Source organism: Saccostrea cucullata, unplaced genomic scaffold, assembly GCF_032062105.1.
Source record: "Saccostrea cucullata isolate Sc308-1 unplaced genomic scaffold, CSIRO_AGI_Scuc_v1 ctg124, whole genome shotgun sequence".
Taxonomy (NCBI): Eukaryota; Metazoa; Mollusca; class Bivalvia; order Ostreida; family Ostreidae; genus Saccostrea; species Saccostrea cuccullata.
In genome coordinates this window covers 169,183-184,463 of record NW_026927278.1, presented here as the reverse complement: position 1 = coordinate 184,463, position 15,281 = coordinate 169,183, and the positions used below count along the sequence as shown (strand labels likewise).

Here is a 15,281-nt window from a genome sequence, read left to right as displayed (position 1 = left end):
AGAGAGATAGGATCCTAAAGTTTTTTCTCGGAGGCGGGGGTATGGTGTCACAAAAATAAATAAACGAAACGAATAAACAAACAAGCAAACAAAAAAATGGAAAGGGAAACTAGCCAATGTTGAAAACCAAACCATGTTTCTCCAAATGGATGGAAGGGCCGCTTCAAAAATTCCTCACAAACTATCCTGTGTTTCCGCGATTCGGGGGGGGGGGGTCAATGTTTTATTTTGGCTACTTTATTATAAAATTTATTAATATTAAATAACGCTGAAAGTTAGGGTTGTGTATCTAAGGCAATTTTTTTTTTATTAAAAGAACTACAAAAATGAAGAAAACAGTCCAGTCACAAATACAAAAACAATAAAACAGAACAAAAAATGAAATAAAATAAATAAAACAAAAACCAAAACTAATCCCAAAAAGGGGAGATAACCCACCTTTTACATCCTGTACTTAACAAAATAAATATATGTATTGATTGTGAGGTTCGTTCTTGAACTGTTTGATTAACTATGCGAAAAAGATCACTTAACCTTTTGAATATTTTGAAAAAAAAAATCCGTTTTTCAAGTTGGACATTATAAGTTATTAATGTTGTGCATAACTAATAACTAAATAAGCACGTGCATCATAAACTCTCACCATTTTCCAAATATTAATATTAGGAATTTTAAAATTAAAATAAATGAAGTGTTGTTAGCAAAAAAAAAAAAATTATAAATAAACACATTTATGAACTAAATTTTATATTGTTTAACTATGTTTACTAATATTCTGGATTTACATATACAAATATATACTTCTTTTTAAATAAATATTACACGAAATATTGCAATATTAAGCTACATGTAACTTTGAAATCTAAGATATTTTTTTTAAATATTTCACTCTAAGAATATAACTGAACTACAGAATTAAGTATGCATTGATTACATTGGTGTCGGAAGCAAATTGAAAGTGCTGGGGGGGGGGGGGAGGGGCTAATTGAAAAAGAAAGAAAAATTCAAATCTAAAAAAAAAAGCTGACAAGAAAAAAAATATATTGGGGGGGGGGGGGGGGGGTGGGGAGGTGGATCCAATATCTGTTTTTTAAACACTACCACTTACTGTAACGTGCCTGTTGAAAGCAGGGGGAAACTAATCTAATTTCATATTGTTCGATGCCTATATTATGTCTATCTTTCCCAAAAAAAAAGGGTAAACATCCCTAACCCCCCTCCCCTGTACCAACGCCTATGAATTAAATCACAGTTGTGAAAACCAAGTCATAAATATGTGTTATGCTGTTGAATTTTGAACCGGTTTCATGATCAAAATTCCATGACCCGGCTCAGTTTTCAACGGACTAGGGTCTAAATTCAACACCTTTGGTCTCACTATTCAACGTTGAAAAATGACCCCCGGGTTTTTCAAAAAATTCAACGTTACACCGGCGCCATTACGAAAACTGGGAATTCGCTGCCTCCAACCGGAGGCGGCATTCTCGAGTTGATTTTAGATACTTACAAACATTTTAAAGTCACAAGTTATAAATAGTACAATACCTTGAGTACTTACCTATTTTGTTTCTATGGTTCAATTATAAAATAATTATATTATACAATCCGTTGAAAACATTTTATCAGACTGATGAGATTTGTTAACATTTCCTGCATTTTAAAATATTGCAAGTTATGTAACGAAATGTGGGGTGATATTTTCTTTTCATTAACATTGATGAGTGCTATAGGCATTGTGCTTGAGATCCATTCTGATTTCGGCATTTAGTTCGGTTCACAAGTTTTTAAAATCAACTCCGGTTGAAGACGGCGAAATTTTTCAGGTTTCGTAATGGCGTTGGTTCTGACGTTTTCCTGGCACGTAAGATATCAAAATCGTTAAAAAGCCTGGAAAACGTCAGATATTTCGAACTAACAATTAGAATGATTGATTGATTGTTTATTGTTTAACGTCCTTCTCGAGAAATTTCACTCATATGGAGACGCCATCACTTGCCGGTGGAGAGCTGCGAATTTTGTCCTATTCTCCGCACTAAGGGCCATTGAACAGGGAGGGATCTTTTTCGTGCCAGCATCTACTGCGACATGGGCAGTACTATTCAGTGTTTTAATAATGGACTAGCAATAAGTATGAAAAACGTCAGTCAGCATTTAAATCAATGATAAATTTGCTGACAAGGTCATTGAATCGACCATAGAACTTATGAAATGATGACTTTAAACGAGACAGCTGAAATTCTTTTTTCATTAACTTGTTTGTCAATAATTTAACTCGTTTTATAAATTGTAGAGCGTGCGCTTGCGTATCGAATCAATTGAGATATATAAACACGGTATGAAGGCGATGAGATATATTGCTGAATAAGTAAGGGAAGTTGACGATTGTAAAGTTAAAGACATCACGTTTATCATAGAGCTTGGTTGTTAAATTACCATTAACGTCTTTTTCAAGTAAAATATCCTAATATGAAACAGATGTATCAGACTGTGGTATCTTTTATCTCAAGCACACCGGGACATATCGTATCGGCATAAGAATGGAAATTACCATTGTTAATTGACAATATGTCCTCGATATAACTAGATGTCGAGTTGAAGGCCACAACAAATGTGTCTTCTTTTCACGTATAAGATTTTTGACAAATTCTGCTTCATAAAATATATGGAGATAACGAATATTATTCAAGATCAACAGTCCCTTAAACAATACAAAATAGGAGCAGAGCAAACACAGACCTCCAATACATCGGAGGTGGGATCAGGTGCCATGGAGGAGTGGGCATCCCCTGCCGACCGGTCTAACATATGAATAGCTTAATAGGTCTGCTAATAACGGGGCGCAATTGGTACCCGTGGGAATTCCAATAGATTGTTGGAAGACCTGGTCTCCAAAAAACCACATAGATATTGTCAATCAGAAACTCAAGGAACTTTTTAATGTCAACTTCAGAGTATTTGTGTATACACAATCAGAATGTTTTTTAACAAAATAATTTTGCAAATGACCAATGACAGAAAAGTAAATTTACGAGGTACATTTGTTTTTAAAAAGCAGCTGTCAATGATATCAAAAAGCACGGACTTTAATTTATTGTGGAGAATGGTTGTGTATAATGTTGAAAAGTCGCAAGTTTTTAAGCTGTAGATTTTGTAATTGGTAAATCTTGTGATTTCAAATTGTCCAAAAAAAAATTTTTAAGTATCCACATCTAATTTACAGCACTTCTTGAATATATTGTTGCACAGTACTCTTGAAGTTTCTCCTTCACTACTGTAATTATCTAAATGATGAGTAAAGAAAGATGCTTGGTAGAGCATTTACTGGAACTCGCTATGTATCTTTGTAACGATTTTTACAAAGTTTCGGAATCCAATATAGATATAGTACTTCAAATTCATTTTGGCTCTTTGGGATCTTAAAAATATTCAAAACTGACATATGATTTTGAAGATTTTTTTCCTTAGAAAGGGAAGAGGTTGGATTGTCGTTTGCAGAATTAAATTAAAAGTTCTGAAACACAATTGATATAATGAGCCTTACAAACGAAGACAATGTTGTTACCTGTTTTGTCAGCAGGGATCAGATCATACTGATCATGTAATCTAATTGTTTTTTCTCACTTCTAGATTGTTGAATACAGAAGGATAGATGGTTTTCATATTGCCCCTCATTCTTTTCATACGCGATTGTTAAACATAAAGTGTATGACGTTTCTGATAACAGTAAACGTTTTTGTGAGGACTTGGTGGAACATTTACTGGAACTGTCAATGTACAGTGTATCCTTGTTTAAAAGGATGCTTATGAAGCTGTGAATCCAATAGAGGTGCGGTAACTCAGATACCCTCTTGTTGAATGTTCTTTTGTTATTATAAACGTTTGAAAGTGGTATGTGATTTTGTTCTAAAATAAGGTATAATATACATGCATCTCATTGTACATAGGTTTCGTTATCTGATTCAAGATAGGCTTGCAGCATGGCAATTATATTGATCGTATAGATAAACAAGATTATAAAATGTTTTAAGGCAGAGTTTGATTTATTTCACAAATAAACGGATGCTTGTCAGCACAGTTGACATCGCCCCAGGACCAGTCGTTATCGGGATACTGCAGCAGAAGACAGTCCTGGTTACTACCCACGTTGTTTGGTTGCCCGGGCTGCCAGTTGCTATAGGTAACTGGATATGGAGTTCCGGTGTCCGTCCATTCAAATATGCCCTCTGATCTGTCATCTGTCCCACTTGTGTAAAAACCATTGCTTGCAGCAGCAGTCAAATCTGCAAAGAAAGTCAAATGATATACTTCAAAGAAAATACCCAAATAAGGGGAAATTGTATGTATGTTTATTCAATTGATAACAAAAAAACCCCATTTTGTCAGTTTTTTGTACCCATAGACAATAATGGAATCTCAGTCAAAACATGTATATATGGTGTTTATAAAACGCACTTTCTTACACAAAAAAATCTGCACCACATTTAAAACACAAAAAGCAAAATATCGAAAGACAATGCCTCTATTCCAGAACTGTAGGTATATTGAGTTTTGACCTTCTGTTTGTTTGATGATGTTGACGATGAAGTCTTGTTCCTGTTTGGATCTGACGGAGACCAGGTGAGAGTAAGGATTCTCCTTCCTACAGGCTGTCTGAGCCTCGTACCACGTGCTGGGTGTTGTATGGAATGTATAGTAGCTTGTAGTGTTAGCCGTCACCCTTGTATGGGAGTTTGATGGGTACTTAGGAATGCCTTAAACAATACAAAAATAATCAATGGATTACGTCAACAAGGTAATAGCACTTTTATCCATTTTGTTTACAATTTACACTACAACTTAAAGAATACGATTCTAACAACAGCTGAAGTAAACCTCCATATCACACTAGAAGTAAATCGATAGCGAACGTCAATCCTTAAACTATCTGAACATACGTGTACACCCCAACAGTAAGCCCTTAACATTTACAATAAAAGTGCACCGAAAAGTGCAACAAAGTAAGACAGTCTCCTGACATTACTAAATTGTAAAAATAAACCTTTAACACTAAATTACTCGTTATCAATTCAAAATTTGGGAAAAAAAACTTTACTTTTGAATTTTTTAAAATTTGAACCATAAGAAAATGTTAATACTTCCACTAATAGAAGTACTGAACACTAATACAAAGTAATTCTCCACATGTACTTTAAAAGAAAATCAAAACTTTTAGATCTGAAATACGAGATAACTCGACATTTAAACTTAAATTAAACCTTGGTAGGTAAACTAAAGTAAACCTAAAATCAACATTCAAGTTAAAACGAAAAGGTAAACTTAAATAGTGCATGTATTACAACAGAGGTAATCAAAATTCGCATAAGAAGTATCTCAACACTTACTCTTGCAGGTAGAGTTGAAGACGTAGATGTCATCTATTGCTATATCGCCGTTTCTTTTATGGTAGGTGTATCCAGAGCTGTAGTGATATTGCTTGTAACTGTCTGTTTTGGCCTCAAAGACCAACTAACAAAAATAATATAGTATCAAACATTGTTTCAGCATAAAACTAAATCAGAATCACGTGAAATTTAATAAAACACAAAAGTTCTATGATAAAGAATCTTTACATTGAGATGTGTCTTACATTGAGAGGAGAGGCGGTGTATTCCGGGTCTAAATAGATTTTTCCTAGACGCCACTCCTGGCCGAGCCCCCCTGTACGAGAGAATACTGGGTATCCTAGACCTCCGTGAATCTGACAACAGCAAAATAAACTTACAAATCAGACACTTTTTAAATCAAGATATCTAAATTTTGCATACGTTAAGCAACAGAAAAAGAAAAAGAGATGCACATTACATAGAAAGAAACAGGGATACAATGAAATATACGAAGTGTACATATATATTGTGAATACGGAGCCAAAAAAGCATATCAAACCTTAGCGTACACATTCAGTTCTTTCACATCGTTCCCATGAAGATTGTACCAGAACAGGATACAATACCCATGAGAAGATGGAAGTTCGGGGGAGATAAATCTAGTTGTGGAGGTTGATGCATGTGAGTGACTTGTAGCATGATTGTAAGCATCCAGAAACATGTAGTGTCCTATAAAAGGTTATTGTTAGAGATTTAAGACTGGGTCTGACTGACAAATATATTGAACATCTGTTAATGTAAAGAACAAGCATCTGATATCTATATCAAATCGGAGAATTTTGAGTTACATACGTGATTTAGATTCTATCTCACCGTGAGGACTTCCGTAGGTGTGGTCCTGCTTTGGTCCTGTTGTTGACGACTGCGTCCCATGGCCGTACGACCAGTCCAAGTCATCTGAATGATCCTGGACAAATCCACACTGACTTGATGTTTCAAAGTCACAGAAAAGGACAGTTGATGCAGCGGCGGATGAACCTTATATTAAACCATAACCATTTATAATTATTTGCATCAGTTTTCATCTTTGAGATATTAAAGCGTGTGTATTTACCTTGATGTGACGTAGCTGAGGAACCAGACACCTGTCTACAAATCTGAGATTCCCTGCTGAGTTTATGGAGTTCATTTTGCAGACGGTCCCTTTCTTTGAACCAGTTCTGTCTTTCTGTTGTTATTGCTTTCTCCGTCTTCTGCATGTCCAAAACATACTTTGTAACTGTGGCATTGCTTTTTATATTTCTTTCGCGAGTGGCTGTAAGTTCCACTAATTTCTCATTTAGTTCGGTTTTTACTCCAATTAAGTCAATTTGCACGCTTTGGAAAGTACTGTTGATGGTTTTCACCCAAGTAGAAACATTCTGAAATTCATTTTTAACTGAAATTACGTCACTACATGGACAGCTTTGGCGATTTCCGTTACTGATCAATGACCTTTTTGGACTTCCATCACAGTGATGCACATTGATATTGTACAGACATGATCCACCAAAGGCACAGCTAGATGTCGCACAGTCTCCGGTACAAACAAGGTGTAAAATGAACAATACTAATATGCTGTTCTTCATATTGATAACATCTACTATATGTAGAGATAAGTTCCTTTGACCTCAGTGCTTTCCGTATAAGATTCTCTATTGCTCTCATGATAACATAAATTGAATAAACACAGTGTAAAGTGAATTAATTTATTATTTGTCTACATAAAGATACTGCGATTTGAAAGAGTTTGGCAAATGTGTCGGCATGCATTTTATTTTGAGATGAGATATAGAAGACGAAAAATAACTTGTTGAAAGAGAAAAATCTTCAAAAAGTTTCTGCAAACACGCGACTCCCAATAGATAAGAAATTGACAAGTACGACTTATGATAACGGGGACCAGTTTTATCGGCATAAGTTATCACAATGCGGCTGTTAACTCTTGTTGGGTCTTGCTTGCTTTTTGTTGGATGTATCAAATCACAATTCCAACCCGGGTGCAGTTTTTCCAATGGACAATGTATCTATAACGTCAAACTCGGGCATGCGCAGACATGTGATGCGGCTGGAGGATCTGATCAAGTATCACATTCTAGTTCTGATGGCTGTTCCTGTGACGATATCCACAAAGTAGGTAGTGACGTAACGTCATTACGGACGACAGTGTCGGATCTCCAACGGGCGGTTGATAAGTTATACAGTGAAATGAACATCTCCAGATCCGAGCTTACACAAACACAAGATTTACTCCACGCAGAACAGCAGCATGCCGCGGAGCTACTGGTGTCCCTCAACAGTAAAGAGAAAATGCTGAACCAGTCTAAAGAGGAACTAGCTCACGTTCTATTGTCAGCCAAGACTGAGCTGGATAGCCTCCGTCAACAACTGATCAACGCCTCCAGACAGCTCTCAACTTGTCAGGGGAACGCCGGTCTGCCAACGACCCCACCTCAAGGTAATCATCGAACACTGTATATGAAGAATTTGGACAATTTTCGTAATATCCCTCAACAAAAAAGACATTAATTGAATGTGAAGGAAAATGACAATACTTATGATAGTAATTTGTAGAGGTTGAAGAAAATAAAAAGTTATCTATCATAAAAACTACAGACAAAATATTTGAATCTGTAAACAAGGCATATTATATTAAGCAAGAACAACCTGTTACAACCACAGTGAACCCTGTGTATTGATCAAGTAGACAGAACATTCAAATTTTGTATAAAGACAAAAGTTTAACAATTTGTATGAAAAGGCCAGTCAAAATACCATTCATTTTGATCATTGAATTTGTTTCCATTTGTGTAGTGTATTCAGGGTACTCGACATTCTACTGTGGCTTTGAGAATTACCAAGGTTCCATGTGTACCTTCCACGCGGAGACTGATTCCAGCACGAGAATGCTCTGGACGAAACAGAGTGGTCACCTTTATTCATCAACAGGACCCAACATGGACCACACCTACGAAACTTCATCAGGTGATCCAATACAAATAGATCTAAGAGGCACTATAGGAATGATTCGTGCATTTTATCATAATATCTTTAATTCTAAACTGACACTGATACAAATAAGAGGCACTATGGGGATGCACTGTATATAAATATCTCTTATAGTAAACTTGTCTATTTTTAGAAGTGACATGATTTTAAGTTGCCTAGGATGTTTTGAAGTTGTAATTTTATTCCTGAGATGTCCTCTTTTAAGGTCACTACATGGCTATCGACGCCAATTACATTTCGCAGCACTCCTCTTCATCAACAACACATACTTATCGCCTACTGTCACCGACCTTTGAACCTGCGCAGCACTACTGTATTCGCTTTTGGTATAACATGCATGGAACTGACGTAAAACCACTAAAGGTTTATGCCAAGGTATGTATATTTAAACATTTGTAAAATGTAAATTTGCAGTGATTAACTGAATCTGAAGAATTATTTTACATTATGTTAGGTAGGCGGTGGTCTGGGGAATCCGATTAAAGTTATCCAGCCAGTTAACAGTGTGGATTGGAAGCTAGAGGAAGTGGAAATAGGTTCTGAGTACACTGCCAGCAAGCTCCAGGTCATCTTTCTTTGAGATACTAGTACTAGTAGTTACATATATCTGGTTTATTTCTGAAATAATATAATGTGATAAATTTATACTTTTTCTGAGAATAAATAATGCAAAGTTAAATTCGCATTTTTTAAAATAGATATGGTGGGATATTTCTGGTCTTTAATAATATATAGGTAAACATCCAACATCTTTTTTTATATCGGCATGTATATTTTGTACGTGTATGTTATGTCAAAATTAAATTTATTTAAACCTCACACAGAACTTTTTCTTTCCATAACACAACCAAATTAACCCCAGCCATAAAGTCTGTACCATCTATAATGATAACCAACAAAGTAACAGTCAGATATTCTTGCAAGCTGACATAAATAAGTTTCATATCCACATGAAAAATGTAAAAATATAAAATTATATAAGTTGAATGTTGGTTAAATGAGAAATTTTCTAATTCTCATCCAAGAATATTTTCAAATACATCAGCAGAGATATGTTGTATGTTGATAATTTTTATTCTGCAAGTCTTTGCATTCTCAAGAAAAATTACTAAGACGTGGATTTAAATTCTATAATGACGGATAAAAATGTCTGTATAGATTTATATTTCCCTTTTCTTCCCGAGAGAATGAGACTACAATTAACAGTTGTATTTAGGTTGTGTTTGAGGGTAGTACGAACGCTCACTACCGATACTCCTACAGCTCACATGGGTCGAGTTCAAAGTTATATGATAATGAAAATGGAAACGTCGCCATTGATGACGTGTACATCTATAACACAACTTGTCAAGGTATTTACTGCATTTGTTTTTATAATTCATTAAATGCAATTGTATTTTTAATTAAAAAAACATATACAAATATAAAATTATGCACATCTAGAAATACAAGAAAAAGGTCAAAACGTCGTTTTTCTCCAAAACTTATGTAGCGTAGCACCTCTGGTATTTCTACATTTTTTCATAAAGAAGTATGAATTATAAAAACATACTATGTACATTTTATGCTGTGGTCTTTGTACATTTTATGCTGTGGTCTTTTCGCAGACGTACCAATTTGCCCTCCAAACTCGTACACACACGTAAATACTGACAACACTACATCATGTTATACATTTCACACCACACCGATGTCTTGGTATAATGCAATTGATGAATGCAAGAAGGAATCTTACGGCAGCCATCTTGCCTCAGTAACAGACCAAATTGAACATGATTACCTGGTTAATCTCATCCAGTCTGATATAGGTATGGAACAAAACTAATTCAAATACGATAATTTACAAAAATTAAACAGAAATACTGGGTTCAAACTTGAGGGCGAGACAACCCCTTAACACTGGGTCGAGACAGCGATATCTCAGCCCTGAAGGCGAGGTAGTTCTACTTCACAGATGCTGTCTCAGCTAGTCCAAAACGCATGTATCAGGGCTGATACACTACTAGGTGTATGATATACGTACAGAACAAGACTACCTGGTCAAATTTATCCAGTCTGATATAAGTATAGAACAAAACTAACCGATCAAGTCTAATATACGTATGGAACAAAATTACCTGGTTAATCTTGTTCTGTCGGGTATATGAATGGAGCAAAATATAACCTGGTTGATCTTATTCTACAAAAGAAAGACGCCTTTTACCAGCAACTACAGGCAGTCTTAGATAAAGCAAGGAAGAAAGACATGGTAATACTCATGGGCGACTTTGATGCCAAGATTGGAACTGACAACACTGGTACACAAGGACTGGACTATATGAACGACAAGGGTGAGAGATTTGTAGACCTATGCTCACTAAATTAGCTGGTAATAGGAAGAAGCATCTTTCCTCATAAAAAGATTCACAAGGCCATATGGAGATCCCATGACCATGTTACAGAGAATCAGATCGACCATACCTGCATCAACAAGAAATTTAGACTAGCGTGGTAAGATGTCAGGGTGATGAGAGATGCAGACATTTTATCAGAATACCATCTGCTGGTGACTGTATTAAGACTACGCCTCAAGAAGTTCAACAACATGACAAACAGGAGGACAAGGTACAATGTGAGTGCCCTCAAAACAAAGGAAATGAAGACAGCATTCCATCTCAGCTTATCAAATAGATTCCAGCTTCTACAAGACCAGCAAGAAAACAATTATACCAACATAGAGATCCAATGGAAGCAGATCTTAGAAATGTGGCAAGGCACATTTGAGGAAGTCCTAGGCAGAAGAAAGACTCGGAACAAGGAATGAATCTCTGGTGAAACCATGTTGAGATGATCAAGCAGGACAAGAAAAGCAAAGGCAAAAGCTCAAGAGGACTACACAGCCACAGATAAAAACGTTGTGAAAAAAAGCCAAGGAAAAAAGTTGAAAAAGATATACGGCATTACATCGACAACCTGTCCAGACAAGGAAACTTAAAAAAAACTGTATATGATCACAAAGAAGCTCTCCAACAAGTTCCAGCAAACAGACAAGCCATTGAAGGACAAGAACGGGAAACCTCTCACAACAACAGAAAAACAATTGAAGAGGTTGGTAGAACACTTCTGACAGCATTCGACAGTGTGTGCCGAGAAACATTGTGGAGGATACTGAGGCACTATGGAGCACAAGAGAAGCTAGTCTCCCTGATTCGAAACTCCTACCAAGGCATGATATGCAGGTTTGCCCATGCTGGCAGATGTCTGAGAGTTTCGAGGTCAAGACAGGAGTTCGACAAAGATGCTTATTGTCACCATTTCTTTTTCTCTTGGTCATTGATTGGATCATGAGGTCTACCACATCAGGGTGGAACAACGGTATACAGTGGACACTCCTGAAGCAACTGGACGATCTTGATTTTTTCTGATGACCTCGCTCTCCTTTCACACAGCCAAAGTCAGATGCAGGATAAAACAACTCGCACTGCAACAACATCATCAGGAACGGGCCTCAAAATTAAATTGAAGAAAACAGAATTGACGAAGAAAAACACCACTGTCCAAACACCAGACATAGTTGGTGGTGAGCCCATCAAAGAAGCTGAGTCCTTCATCTACCTGGGAGTGTGGTGGACAGAAAGGTGGCACAGACCGGAAGTTAAGAGTTGACAAGGCAAGAACTGCATTTACCATGTTAAAGAACATCTGGGCCTCAAAGAACATACGTATTACCACCAGACTTCGGATCCTCAACCCAAATGTAAAGTCCGTCCTATTGTACGGTGCAAAGAAGTGAAGGTTGACCAAAACAACCCTGCAGAAGATCCAGACATTTTACATCACCGATGGCCTGAAAGGATCTTGAACGAAGAACTATGAAAGAGAGCAGGACAGGAACCAATGGACGTACAAATAAGACAGAGTGAAGCTGGATTGGACACACGCTAAGGAAGTCATCATCTAGCATCACACGTCAGGCCCTGACTTCGAACCCACAGGGCAAAAGAAAGAGAGGACGTCCACGAAACACCAGGAGGCGTGACTCGAAGTCAGATTTAAAGACAAAGAATATAACCTGGCAGGACGCAGCAAAAGCAACCCAGAATTGAGTTCATTGGAGGACTGTCGTCGGTGGCCTATGTTCCTCACTGAACGACAGCCCTGAGTAAGTAAGTAAGTAATCTAATTCTGTCGGATATAGGTATGGAGCAAAATTATCTGCCAGAATTCATCTTAAGTATGGAGTAGAATTACCTGGTTACTCTAATTCTGTTGGTTAAAGGTATGGAGCAAAGTTGCTTCAATATTTAGATATATCGACGACGTATTGTCAATTAACAATGGTAATTTCCATTCCTACGTAGATACGACATGTCCTGGTGAGCTTGAGATAAAAGATACCACAGAGTCTGACACATCTGTTTCATACTTGGATATTTTACTTGAAAAGATGTTAATGGTAATCTAACAACCAAGCTCTATGATAAACATGATGTCTCGGTCTAACTTTTCTATCGCCAACTTCCCTTACTTATGAAGCAATATTCCTCATCACCTGCATACGGAGTGTATACCGGGTATATCTCAGTTGATTCGATACGCAAGAACATGCTCTACGTATGAACAATTTCTAAAACGAGGTAAATTATTGACAAGCAAATTGATGAAACAAGAATATCAGCAGTCTCGTTTAAAGTCATCATTTCGTAATTTCTATGGTCGATGCAATGACCTTGTCAGCAAATACAATTTATTATTGAACCAAATGCTGACTGACGTTTTCATACTAATTGTTAGTCCATTATTTATACTAACAATTAGTATGAAAACGTCAGTCAGCATTTGACTCAATAATAAATTGTATTTGCTGACAAGGTCATTGCATCGACCATAGAAATTACGAAATGATGACTTCTATTTATGATGTCCATTATTTATACACTGAATTGACGACGGATTTTGCCGTTATTTCCCATCATGACAAGGAGCACACGGCGGGTTTGACCGGTCAGCATGGGATGTTTACTCCTCCATGGCACCTGATCTCACCTCTGATGTGTCGGAGGTCCATGTTTTCTCTGCTCCTATTTTGTATTGTTTTATGGACTTTGAGATTGAATAGTGTTCGTTATCTCCATATCCTTCTTATAAATGTTGAAGGAGATAAATTAGTACATTATCAGTTTGGTGACAGTATAAAAATTTTCAATGTCAATCCTACTGAGAAATGGCAGAAACAGAATTTTTGTGATGTCTTGTTTCGACACCTTATCTTACATCTTGGTATTTTGCCTGTTTTTTTCACTTTAAGTATTCGTCTCCTTTTTACCAAATAGGTTTGATGACAGCGGGACAGAGTGGATTTTATATTTCTGGAAATGATGAAAACTCAGAAAATCACTTTGTCTGGACAGATGGAGGGTCGCCATCGTCCGTAACCTATAGCAACTGGTATCCTGGGCAACCAAACAACGTAGGTAGTAACCAGGACTGTTTACTGATGCAGTACCCTGACGCCGGGTATCAGTGGGGAGACGTGAGCTGTTCAGAGACGCATCCTTTCATTTGTGAAAGCAGATACTAAAAATAAATTAGCTTAAGGCGTGTTTTTACTTACAGTGACAAGACCATCTTTCTTCGCTGATTACCAAAACTCGAATAATTTGGCCAACAATTAGAGTCATTCATAAAACGTGTGTGCATTACCCGCAAAACTAGAATTTTGTATTAAAAAAAACGTGTTTCATAAATAAAAAGTAGCAAAAGAGGGCATCACATCCAAATTACTATCCTAGTATAGGTAATTACCGGTAAATATAATTTAAATATTAAATTTAAAAAAAAAACACAAAAGAATTGGGGATATTTCAAACTCTTTATTATTTGGCATACATGTATAAGATGGTAAATTGCATTAGATAGTTGCATCATAATACACATTTTACTTCTTCTTTGCAACGCAGAAATTATTTTCAATCATATTTAGAACATCTCTTTGAAACTGTTCAATTTCTTTCAATATAAAACATTTAAATGATCAACTTCATGCTCAAATAAGTTTGTGCAGAGATTTCAATTTTTTTAATAACTCTAAAACAAATCAACATAATGTCCACTGGTAAACCCTTGTTTCACATAAAAAAAGGTTTTGAAACGGTTCAGTGACTGGGCATATTTTGATGAAAGTTCTTGCAAACAAGATAGAAACAGTGCATGCATGATAATTTCTCATCAATTTGGGAAGATGAAAAATCAGTCCTACTGGGCATGGTATACTTGGTACATGTCTATTGTTATGCTGAATTCAATAACTATAGTGGATGTAACTATGACCTTCGGCTCCTGGTTACTCACATTCTATATTTCTTTTACATCGATCGCTCTAGCTCGGGATTTACCATCATACCATTACAATTTTCACTATGGTTTTCCTTCTAAAACAAAAAAATCTGATTTCAGGTACATTTTTGATGTATTTCAAAAACTGTATCTTTAAATGGCAAAGGCATGCATACATCTAAGAAAGATATTGATTACAATGATTTGCATATACATGTAAATTATTACTGTTCAGATTTATATAATTTAATTTTCAAAAAGATTAATTCTATCACCGTAATATACATGTATGCCTGACATTTATTCTTGGTCAAAATTACCAGTAAATGGGCTGACCTCTTCAGATCTTGTCTTTCCTTTTTACTTTAACCCCGTGTGACATCATTCTCTTCGACTGATAGCTCTCCACCCCCCAAACCACTTTGTTGGTAAGATTCCGTGGAAGTACTCGTCTGCTGCGGGTAGACCCGGGCTCGGACAGGCAACGAAACACGAAGACACCGACCAGAAACACCGCCATGATGGAAGAGCCAACGACTAGAAATACCAAAACAT

At 36.4% G+C, this 15,281-nt stretch overlaps 2 protein-coding genes across 2 annotated transcripts; one reads left to right on the top strand and one right to left on the bottom strand.

Moving 5' to 3' along the window:
- Positions 1-4,021: 4,021 nt before the first annotated feature.
- LOC134273915 (uncharacterized) lies at positions 4,022-7,043 on the bottom strand. The gene is made up of 7 exons (XM_062756132.1): positions 6,478-7,043; positions 6,237-6,401; positions 5,923-6,092; positions 5,627-5,737; positions 5,382-5,505; positions 4,554-4,751; positions 4,022-4,280 (listed from the first exon to the last, which is right to left on the bottom strand). Exons 1-7 carry the CDS (start codon positions 6,989-6,991, stop codon positions 4,024-4,026), a joined length of 1,539 nt encoding a protein of 512 aa, XP_062612116.1. The 5' UTR covers positions 6,992-7,043; the 3' UTR covers positions 4,022-4,023.
- A 241-nt stretch (positions 7,044-7,284) lies between these two features.
- LOC134273914 (uncharacterized) lies at positions 7,285-13,978 on the top strand. Its single transcript, XM_062756131.1, has 7 exons — positions 7,285-7,860; positions 8,217-8,387; positions 8,617-8,786; positions 8,866-8,976; positions 9,628-9,763; positions 10,019-10,219; positions 13,724-13,978. The coding sequence occupies exons 1-7, from the start codon at positions 7,332-7,334 to the stop codon at positions 13,969-13,971; spliced, it is 1,566 nt and encodes a 521-aa protein (XP_062612115.1). The 5' UTR covers positions 7,285-7,331; the 3' UTR covers positions 13,972-13,978.
- Positions 13,979-15,281: the final 1,303 nt, after the last annotated feature.